The sequence below is a fragment of the Rhea americana genome, unplaced genomic scaffold (assembly GCF_003343005.1).
Source record: "Rhea americana isolate MKP2758 unplaced genomic scaffold, rheAme1 scaffold_325, whole genome shotgun sequence".
Taxonomy (NCBI): Eukaryota; Metazoa; Chordata; class Aves; order Rheiformes; family Rheidae; genus Rhea; species Rhea americana.
Window position 1 is genome coordinate 453,841 of NW_028186452.1, and position 12,052 is coordinate 465,892.

General features: G+C 33.5%; 1 protein-coding gene across 2 annotated transcripts in view; it reads left to right on the forward strand.

Moving 5' to 3' along the window:
- NLK (nemo like kinase) overlaps positions 1-12,052 on the forward strand; it is a 66,919-nt gene extending 54,867 nt beyond the window's left edge. Inside the window, exons 7-11 of one of the 2 annotated variants that reach the window (XM_085310734.1) lie at positions 4,256-4,357; positions 7,121-7,207; positions 8,938-9,136; positions 11,083-11,176; positions 11,692-12,052. In XM_085310734.1, the coding sequence (XP_085166860.1) occupies positions 4,256-4,357; positions 7,121-7,207; positions 8,938-9,136; positions 11,083-11,176; positions 11,692-11,746 (537 nt within the window). In that variant the 3' untranslated portion in view covers positions 11,747-12,052. Of the gene's footprint in view, positions 1-4,255; positions 4,358-7,120; positions 7,208-8,937; positions 9,137-11,082; positions 11,183-11,691 lie in introns of both variants that reach the window. The other variant, XM_085310735.1, reaches the window with a different exon arrangement.

Sequence of the window (12,052 nt, forward strand, 5' to 3'; positions counted from 1 at the left end):
AATCTCCTGTAATCCGTTGCAATACCAAAGTCTACTGTAGCATCTTACTGAAATAAGGTGAGGGTGATGTAACTGGGAACAAGCTTTTTGTAACAACTAATATGAGAAAGTAGTAAGTGTCTATCAATATATGTCTGGAAATAAAGTATTGATCTTAGAACTACTTAAAATATCAGTTAGTAGTGGTCAGACTGTCTCATTTTAGCAATGTTTGAGTACRTAAGAACATATTGTATATTTTTATTTATTGTATACCTATTGTCAGGTACAAAAACATCAAATAGACCAGACTTTGTCATCACCATTCTAACACTAAGCAAACTGACATAATATACATTTATCTCTGATCTTGAAGTAGTTTTTGCAGTAGGTTCCAAAATGATGTCTGCAGTAATGTATTAGGGATGGGTGAATTTATCTAGCAGGTGAAACAAAATGTGTTGTCATAAAAATGTTTGTTTTCTTGAATCTTCTTAGTAATCATCTACAGATTAGAAATTACATGGTAGTAAAGTTGTGAGACTACTTGCATTGACTAGCAAGAAATAAAAACGCATTCTGAATTTTTATTAAAGGAAATATTCTCATCATTCGAAAGTCTTTACTTTTCTTGTCTGTTTTTGCACATAATATTTCCATGTTTTGGGGAGATGTTTTTTACCTTAGAATGCTATTTTAAATATTCATATATTTAAACTGTTACTGTGCCTGTGTGTATGTGTATATAGATGTATATATATGTGTGTGTGTGTGTATTTTATATATATCTTTTCTATACTGTGTCCTGTCTAGTGGTACTTACACATCACCACAGTAGTCTTCCCATAAGAGAAACATACTAATCACTCTAGAGAGCATTGGTATGTTATCGGATCATAAGATAAGTCTTCATTTTACCTTTGTGAAGAGAGTGAATGTAATCAAATGCCTAGCTAAATTTGACAGCTATTCCATTTCAGTCTCAGAAGTATTTATGACCCTCTTTGCTCTAATCTTTGATCTTCCATTGCATTCCAATAAGCTATACACATATGTGATTTTAATAGTCTTGGCCATCTTACTTGAAATTTAAAGTGCAAAAACCTTCATAAGATAACAAGAATACTATTATGTATTTTTTTAATGTTGTTCACTCTATATGACTTCTCAATTGAGTAAAGTTAACTGTTGAGAGTTCCTGGATCTTTTATAATCTGTATGCAGGAGAATGGTTTAAGTAGTTATTGTCATATACACTTTAATTATCTTCCAAGAAATTCAGTATTCTTCAAAGGTCAATAGTGTCTATATAAGTGCTTTGAGCTAGTCTGTATTACAGTCTATTGTTCATACCTGTGCTGAGCCTTTCAGTGTAGACTGTGGACTAAAGATGGTGATGCCGTTCACCCAGTGGAGTTAACTAGGCCACCAAAAACTCTCTGGCATGAGTACAGCCATCCTCACRCTGAAGTTTTCCTGGAAGAGATAAGGGAAGAGATCATGTTAAAACTGACAGTACTGAAATTTTAAACTCAAATGTATGATAAAGATGATAAAGCTTTAAATTACAAAACAGTTTGGAACTGATGACTTTGGTACATTAAACTTTGCTAAGTAGTGTGTTGAAAGCAGTGAAGGTACTTAACGTTAGCTACTGAAGTTACCTTAACTATCTTTTGATAAGGATTGTATGGAATATATTACAAAAAGAAATGATATAATCTACACGGAGGATTACCTAATTAGAAATACTTTCAAATACAGTATTTCCTAACTTCTATGATTTTTGCTTTTTATCAATGCTGTTTAGAATAGTTAGGGTTTTTTATATTATCTATTTTTATTTAAAAATACCTCTTTAAAGGTACAAATGCAAGTTAAGAATTTTTAGATATACTTCAAGAAGCATTTAATTAAATCTAATTTTGTCTTTTCATGCATCTGTGGTGTAGGATGGGTGACCTTTCACTTGTTGATTATCTGTGGGAGCAAATGCCTTTCTCTGCTGTAAAGAATAGTCTGTACACTGTTATGTAAAAGGCAGATAATACGGTGCTAAGTTCTAACCACCTTCCTAGATTTGGCAATTCTTTTAGTCTATATCCTGTTTTTCTGATTATTATTTAATCCTCCTTAAGATAACAGTTCACATGCTTGAGACAATAAACAAAATCCATTTGGAAGGATCAGTGTGTCAGGAGGAAAGGAGAATCAGGCAAATACTGCCAGCCTAAGGTAGCAGTTTCCCATGAGCAGTAGCAAGTATGTGAGGTTGCATTTCTGGTGAGTTTTGCAGGCTGTTTGGCATGTCAGGACAGATGCATGCACAGAGAAAATAACCAACACAAATATCAGTTGTAGCTGCGATACAGCTACCAGTTTTGTAGGTAGCTGGGTTGCAGAAGGTAGATTAAGACCATGAATTTATTTGAAATCAGTTCCTAAAATATTGTTGGATTTTTTTTTTTTTTTTACTCTGTTTGTAACTTTTGTGGATACAAATCAGGGATACAGAAAAAAATCTGATATATATCCATATTCTGAAAAAAATTAACATGGTTGAAAGAGGAAAATTATAAATAAATACAATAATTTGGAAAATAATAAGTAGTTCTGGGAGCAACTGTTTGCAGACTGCAGTGCATTATTGAGAATGGTAGGGTTGCCTCAGCATGAACTGAGTATGTGAAGTATTAGAATTAGAATTAGCTAGTATTAGAATTGCTACTAGCTGGTTTTGCTTCTCCTCCTTGCTAGCATGAATATATACTTTCCACATGTGAAAACCTTAAGGTTTAGGGTTTTTTTCTGTTTAGTTTTCCATCTGTTCACAAATACAGATGTTTTACTGTCACTCTTCTACGAAGTAACCATAGTCTTGGCCACATGTTACTGAGGTAAATAAGAGRACGTACGTTCAATCCAGTTACGAAGTTGCATGTATGCTAAGACAGCTTATAGACTGGTATTTCTGATGGAAAGTGGGAAAAGAGGAAGAGAACATGCCAGTTGAAGAGTAACATAGGTTGATGTGTAAACAGTAGTCACCTTTCACTATTTTATATCAACAGTCGAAGTGAGTGCATACAAACCTGCATGCTGATGACAATAAATGAACTCTCAGAGGAAAGCTCTGCAATTCCTCATTAGCTCAAGTGGAAGATGGTCACGAGTGAACACTTGGGACTTGGGTGCTGATCTCACCACTGCTTCTTTAGTTTTTTGTTTGTTTGTTTGTTTTTAGACTTCTAGAGGGTTTTTGATGAGTGTTTTTTTTTTTTTTTTTTTTGACATAGGGGTATATGCACACATGCTTGTAGAAATGAAGTAAGAGCTTGTGTGTTGCTTTCCAAAATTTAAAATGTGAACAAAATGTAATGTCATTTAAAGTTGATATAAGTTTTAACCACAACATCATCTTTGCTCTTTTTTGGATAACTTTCATATTCTTCACTAGCACCACTTCTTTTCCTTTCTCTGATGCTGGATAGATGTATTTTCTTTTCTTGTCCATTCTGAGTTTGTCATTTCAATACTGCAAATGAGATGCAGTAATTCTCATTTTAATTAAATCTATATAATTTACAAAGATGACATGAATTGAACACACAGCTTAAATACCTAATAATGTACACTTAATTAATTTAATTTAGAAAAAAAATTATGAGAAGTCCTGCTAATGATACTTCATTTCTTTTTAAAAATTCTTTTCTGTAAAATGATTCGATGTCTAGTGTTCCTGCTCAAATTAATATCTCAAACCTTGCTATTGGAATTTTAATTATAAAATTTGTGCTGTAGTTCTGTGATTTTTTTTTTAACCTTGTCTATAGTGTTATTTCTGTTGATGGCAAAATGTTTTATGTAAAATAGTAGTTGACCTGGTTTTGGGGTCATTTTGTGTAGTATATTGGGATGCAATGCTGACATGCAGTTGTGTTATTCATTTGAAAAACTAAATATTCTCAACATTAATGATACTTAAGAATTTGTATAATGATGTAAAATTGACTTTTAAAATTGCAACAAATTATTTTACTAAATCAGTAAAGAAAAAACCTCCCAAACTTAAAAGTCAACTTCTGTTAAGACTTTTTCAGTTAAGTTGCAAATGTTTGCATTTGCTACCTACTAACTATATAGGTTAACGTTCTTTAGCTATACCATCAGTGTTTTCCAGTTGATTCATTCTTTAAACTTTACTTAAGAATCTGCTGTTACTGTGCGGAATATTATTTTGTCTAAGATCTGACGTATCTATATTCTRTATTTACAGTTGGATTTGATCACAGACCTGTTGGGAACACCGTCACTGGAAGCTATGAGGACGGCTTGTGAAGGCGCCAAGGCACATATACTCAGGGGTCCTCATAAACAGGTATAGCTTAATATTAATCTCATGGCTTTCCTTACACTTGGTCAAGACTATCCTTCAGTTAGCATTCAAAAATTAGGATTTCTTCTGGGCAGGATTCTACTGCTAAATCATCATTCTGTTTTACATTATGGTTGAATTCTCAGGCCAGAAAAAAATTCATTAGTATGGCATTTATACATATGTTTGTAAGTGTTTTATTTGGATATTTAATCTCAGAGATATCTCTAACTGTAAACTGAATCAGGTTTACCAAAGATTAGTTGTTGCAGTGAAACTAGTTAAAGGTGTAGTTATCCAAACTGCTATTGAGATAAAGCTCTTGCTAGTAAAGTGCATTTCTGTCTTCTGTCTCATATATATTGCTTGATTTACTGATACAAGTGAATTACAAGTGAATCTTTCTTTTTTTTTTTTAAGAGACAGTGTTTTCATAGTTATTTTAAAAGAAGATATTCATTTTAATTGATAATATTGGCAGGAGACGTAAATTAAAATTAACAGTACATTTCAGAAAGCTGCAGAGGGTCTCCTGCATTGACAGTACATCTGTATAGATGTTTACGTAGTTTTGGAAATCCTATGGATCCATGCAAATTTAATATAAAGCCTAACTTTGTCAGTGAGTATTGTCCCATAAATATACTAGCTAGTTTTCAAATGCTTTGTTGTATTTTTGGCAAAATATTTTTGACACTTTTGTCAACAAGCTAATATATTTTTCCCACATCTTAGTACTCATTAATCATACACACTAGTGGAACACACTCTTTAATTCTTCCTGCCCTGTTGGCTCTTCCCAACACCTAGATTCACTAACCAATAAAAATGCTATTTGAATTTTCATGGGAGGAGGACAAAGGTAGGAGTGTGTGTGTGTGTGTGTGTGGTTTTGTTTTTTAATAATGAAAATTTTAGGAGTGTTAGATTTGGACAGTAACACACTCCCTGCTAGGAGTTTTGTTTGCAGCAGTGCCTGTCCTAAAATCTATGGGGCGTTTTTTTTGGTTAGTTTTTTTGTTTAGTTCTTTAATAGGATTGTGATTTTGTGGATTTAAGCACTGGCCTTAGGGCACCCTTTATCAAGTAGCAAAAACTTTTTCAACTGCGTTATTGATGCATTTTTGGGAGGATTACGGTAAAAGAGAATTAAAACTTTATTTTCCATTACAGAAACTGAATACCTTTACAAATTTTTAGGATACTTATTTTATATTCTACTATTTTCTATACATAGATTTGAAAATGAGAATAATGTAAACAGGAAAACATGGTACTTTATTTTGGAATCGGACATTGTTACGACCTAAAAACTAAAAAGCCCCAAGTCTTCAGAGCGCCTTCCAGAATGTCCAGGATATAGCTAATGCTTTAAAACAAATAAATGACATATAAAATTAACTTATTTATTTATTATTTTATATACTTCAGACAATATTTCTTCCAACATTTTAGAAATCCTGGGGAAAAGRGAGGAAATGTCTTGTTTGCATTTTACTATCTTAGTGTTAACATTTAATTTCAGAGTCAAAGGAGACTTTCAGGCTAGAGAATATGTGAAGTTAAAAGTTGTCAAATGGTAACTTAATATGTTAAGTAAAATCTTGTTAGAATGTTATCTGCTTGTCAAACTAGCAGGGCCTGACTGTATTGCTGAGATTGGAAAAGAGGTTGACCTCATACTTGAAGCTGTATAACCAATCTGCTTTACAGCACTTACTGCTAAGGAGATTTGTACTTGCCTTCAAATTCCTGGCTCTAGGGAAGGTTACATGCTCATATTCCCAGCAAGTGCCGGATATAGCTAGTTTTTAAAATCTGTTTTATCTTGAGTATTTGTGCCACAATATTTTTCACTCTCAGCTAAAACTGAGAACTTGCAGAATGGATAGGCCCTTGTGCTTCTGTGTGCGTGAGCAAAATGAGGAAATACAGGAGAAGAGTATCTGCAAAGCTGTGTTTTTGTATAGTCAGAATACTGTGGGCCTAAGCAGAGTATTGCGCTGCTAGAGCTAGCCGTATACATTCCTTCAGGGAGCGTATCACCTTTGGRTTATTTGTACCTTTTTAGCATGCAGTTTAGGCCCAGAGTACCTCACTGTAGAACAAGGTGCAGTTTACTGAACCCTCCCTTTTCCCCACCCCCCATTCCTTCAAGCTGTTGTAGCTGGCCTATTTATTTCTATCTAAAACACTGTATGCCTGAAGGTCATTTTAATTGTACTAGATGTTACTTTCAGTTAGATATGGATTGGCTGGGAAAAGAAAGGCAAAATAATCCATAATTTGGCAGTGAATGAGATCAGAAAAATGAAATACTGGAAATAATGTGGATAATCAAACCTATTCAGCATCTGTTACATCAGTAGCTCACCAAGAATTAGAATTTGTTAGTTTTATAACTCATCAGTAACTGATGATGAAGGGGAGATAGAGAGAAAGAGAACATTATACTTTGTTGTAGGTTTGTACTGTGGTTGCAGCAGTGACTATTCTGTAGTAAATGTTGTGTTCGAAGTATAGATTTGTCTAGGGATTACATCTCAACTAAGTAAAAAATAACCAATTAACTGCCTATTAGAATTGCTGAGTTTACCAATAGTGATTATAATCTTGTTGGAAAGAAGTAGGTAGTGCACATCCTTTTTTACAGGATATTTGTCCTTGGTAACTATAAAGTAATGCGTGATATAACATTATTTTCTTACTGACTGAGCTGTGATGTGGCAACTATTTGTACTTTTTTTTCCTCTCATTCCTTTATAGCCATCCCTTCCTGTCCTTTATACACTTTCCAGTCAAGCTACACATGAAGCAGTTCATCTCCTTTGCAGGATGTTGGTCTTTGATCCAGTAAGTATGATTTAAAATAAATCTAATACCTTTTGATTTACAAAATGTTTTGTTATCCATTACTTAAATGAATTTTGTGGGTAAGAACTGTTTTAACTGATTTTCTTGACTACATTTTAGTACTTTTAGTTCTGTAAAGTGCATAGGAGTCATCTTATAACTAGTCAATGAATTTTCCCCTGGAATGGGAGTTTCACATTTAAAATCAAGTGGTCTTTTGAAGAAAGATATGATAGAGTTAGAGATATGAGGGTGTTAATGAATCATTCCATCTTTTCCTAGCTAGGTGTAGGTAGCAGAACATCAGATATTTTGATGCTGTTCTAATTAGAGACACGTGGGTGTGCATGGTCTTTCAATGCACAAAAAAAATCCTGTGCCTCTCCACAATTGCATAACAGGATCTTTTTCCACCAAGTTTCTATTTTTCTAGTAGAAATTTGTTTCTGTGAATTTTGAATTTCCTCTCTTGGGCTTATTGTACAAAACTATCTTTGGAAAACCTGATACCTGAATTAGTCTTCTCAGTTATTTCATCTTAACAGTAGAATGCCTTCAAATAAAGTACAGACAAACTGACTACACTGCAAAGGACAAAGCTTGTAGCTGATGGAATTTTCAGAAGGAATTATCTTTGGATTTTTAAAGAATCTTAAGACTACGTTCCTGAAAAGAAATCACAGAAAAGTTAAATAAAAAGTTTTATGTAAACAAACTTAATTTTTACTTTTTAATTCTGCTGACCTTCAGAATACTAGTATCCCCAAATCACATTGAAATAAATATGTTTTTGTTTTGATTTTTTTTTTTTTAAAGAAACAGGGCAACCCTTTAGAACAGGTGATATTTATTTCAGAAGGGATGATAACATCTATAAATATCTTGAGAATTAGGATTCTTGGGTTCTAATTCAAGCTTTGTCACTGCTTTTGCTCTGTCACTTTGAGTAAGTAAATTTTTTCTGTGTACATCTTTTAAATTCACCTATGACAAAGTATTTAATTGTACCTTGGATTTTCAATAGCACTTCTATCTGCTGTATTTTAGAAGCAGATAGTATTCTCCTTTTTAGACAGGATGGTATTGGACACATGAAAAGATTGAGTGCTTTTATTGGGCTACGCACAAAAAATTTCTCAGTGACATGGAAATAAGACTTCATAATTTAATCCATTGCTCTGACCAGCACCTTTTCTGTACTTCCTTCATCACTGGTTTTCTGAAACTTAACCTGCAAAGTATTCCTAAGAACTCCTTATGCCATATCCTGACTTATTCCATCCTCAGTGAGGCTTAAATTTGTGTTTTATTTTAGATACATATTTACACACAAATAAAATATTTTGCAGAATATGGACCTACAAAATTCTGTATTTGCTAACGTTAAAATTATTAGTCGTTGTTTTGATTATTATAGCATTCATAATAATAAGGTTATCTGGAAAAAGTAATTATTGTAAAATGTATTTCCAAAAATTGTATTAGAAGCATTTTCTATCATTAGCTATTGTACTAAAAGATCAATATCATTTTTGCTTGTTTTTAAGTAAAACGTTCCCCCTAGTGGTAAAGTGATTGCAAAGCAAAAACATTTCATAAGAACTATTTCTTTACGTGGTTTGGGATTTATAAAACAATTGAGAATAAATTGATGAGTAAATATCCTTTAGACTGTTTCAGTACTTCTGAAAATGTCTTTTCTTTCMTTTTTTTCCTATGCAACATTTCAGTCCAAAAGAATATCTGCTAAGGATGCCTTAGCTCACCCGTATCTTGATGAAGGGCGGTTGCGATACCACACTTGTATGTGTAAATGTTGTTTTTCCACATCTACTGGAAGAGTTTATACCAGTGATTTTGAGCCCATCACTAATCCCAAATTTGATGACACTTTTGAAAAGAACCTCAGTTCTGTTCGGCAAGTTAAAGGTGAGTAGTGGTTAACCTTTGCATTTGGATTCATCTTCCTGCTCCATCTGTTAATAATTTATAGTTAGGATAGGCAATCTGAGTGTAATTACTAATCTAGGATTTTGGGGGATATTTTTCCATAATATATACTCGAACAAATTCCTTTACACTAAAAGAACAGAATCGTTTGCTGTTTTTCTGACATTAAATAATGTCACACACGTCATTGACATTTGGAAGTCTATTGTTTTCTAACCTTAATAGGGTTCTTATCTGGAGCCAACATTCCCTGTGCTACTGAGTCTCTTGTGCTGCTGGTTAAAGAGAAATCACTATTATGGGATATATGGGATATTATGGATATCACAATAATGGGAGGCATTATTGTGATAATTATCCTCAGAAAAAGTCAGCATCATAGCAAGTAACAGAAGCTGAGTAGTTTCATAGTTCTCCCACTTAATTTTATCTAATCTTCACACTCTGCTCATATTGGTATGTCCATGTCAAGTGCTTTTGAAGCAGCTGTTGTCATAAGCCCTGTTGCTGATGCCACACTGTGGTTCTGGCAGTCACATAAAAGACTCATTCTAGGTCTTGATATGCCATCATGAGGAAAATCAGTCTGGATGCCTGGAAGGGGAAACTACTAGTGTAGACAGTTACTAGACACCAGCCGTTACTTGGTGGCACTAGAGATTTGGAGTCTGATTCCATCATAAAAAACAAGCCATAAAATAGACTTTATTTCTTTTGAAATCAGATTCAGTCAGGATAGCATTCCTTTTATAAGCAATGCAATATTAGAATACTGGCAGGGATTTAGGTTCTATTTAGTGGCAATGTTAATTAGACAAAAAGGAGCAAGTGAGCTATATGTCCTGAAATAGCAGAAATGTGTTATCATTTTCTAACACATAGTTCTATCAGGCGGGAAAAAATGCTCTGTAATGTTCCAATGATAGCAGGACTTATTTTAGATATATCCTGAACTTTTGATTCTGAAATTCACATTTATAGTTTCTACAAATTCACGTAACATTATTTTGTTTTTATCCTGTTACTCTTTCCATTTCCCTTCTTTGTCCATCACTTTTCAGTGGGTTACATAGCTCTGCTATGTTTTCTGTAATGTTTTATTCACAAAACTGCCATGAAAGCTTGCAGACAACAATGCAAATTCCAGCACATCGCCTCTAACTTACTATCCAGATGTATGGAGATTTGTTCTGGCATTCATTGCTGCTGCATGTAGAAGAGCAGCCTATTTCCGAACCTCCCAGGCGCCCCCGTCTACCTCTGTTTCCCCCTGTCTCCCCCCCCCACCCCGAGTGTGTTTGTGTCTATGTGTGTGTACACAGGTGCATGTCTAAAAAGATGTTTTGTCTAGCAGCTGCATATAGAGCTCCTCTTTCCTTATGAAAATTTACTTTTTTATTTTAACCTTCTCAGATGGCAGTTTTGTGCTTGATTCATGAAATCGGTTGCTACTACCAAAATGGACTAAGCATTTAGACTGGATACTTCTTTATTTTCTTTCATCTCGCATACCACTACATACCACTAATGAATAATAGAACTGTGTTTTCAATATTCGTAAATGAAGTTCAACTTAAGAATTGTCTTTCAAGAATTTATATCCTAAAATTCTTGGAATTAAATCTGTAATTGATTATGATTGATTTAGTATTATAGTAGTGATTGGGGGTTTATTGTACATACATTTATTTCAGTGTGCATATAAAAGTTCCCTGTGAACTTAAGGTATGAGACTGAATGTGTCAGATGAGATTTAGGAAAACTAGAAAACTTTTTRTCTTCTTTTTTAGGAAAACTTATTTTATCCTTACTGAACTATACTTTCAGTGAAGGAAACTATTATTCTCCACTCCAGATTGCTTTTTACTGAAGCAAAAAGTGTTAATCTATGTGGTATGGTGTTTTTATCTTTCTCTCACATACAGAAATCATTCATCAGTTCATTTTGGAACAGCAGAAAGGAAACAGAGTGCCTCTCTGCATCAACCCTCAGTCTGCTGCTTTTAAGAGCTTTATTAGGTAACTGTATGTAATCACATCTGATACTAATTCACATTTATTAGTAGTACACAAGTCACACATTCAAAATGTTGTTATGTTTTATGTTCATAAATTAGGGAAGACCCATAGGTAAATGCTGCAAAGAATACTTTAAGCATATGAGTGATTACATTAAAGAGTAATTTTGTGCAGGTAAAGCTGAATTTAAGTAAAATGTGCAAAAATTTCAAGCAATATTTTAAAAAATACATGAAAATACCCAAATCAGGCTGTTAAAAATTAAATTGACAGATTGATGAGTTGAATTCTCATTGTAAAACTACATTGTAAAACCATTAAAATGAATGACAGTGATAGGTGAGGAATCATTAAAAAAAAAGTACATTGAAGTATTCGTCATCAGTGTTGTTTACTATTGGTCTTGGGGGTTTTTTTGTTTCCTTTGAAATCTTTGCTTACTAATCAAGCCTTAACTTTCTTGTCTGTTAGCTATTGCAAATGAACACTGATTTTCTGTATCTCTTGCATTCTAGTTCCACAGTTGCTCAACCATCCGAGATGCCRCCATCTCCACTGGTTTGGGAATAAAGTGGAAGATAATATACTACTGAAAATGTAATGTAGCTTTCCACTGGAGTCTGGGATTTGCAATTCTGGAGGTTAATCATGCTTGTACTGTAATTTTACTAATGAAGTTTTAAATTAACAACCACTACTTGTACAATATGAATAATATTTAGAAATGTACTAGACTTTTAATCTTGTAAAGTGGTTGTGCTTTTAGAAGAAAATATTTTACCCAGAGTTGCACGTGTTTTATGAATTCTAGTGCAGCTGTGATGGCTCAGCTCAGAACAAACAGAATTGAACCAAATTTGGGGAGGTTTTTTTTTT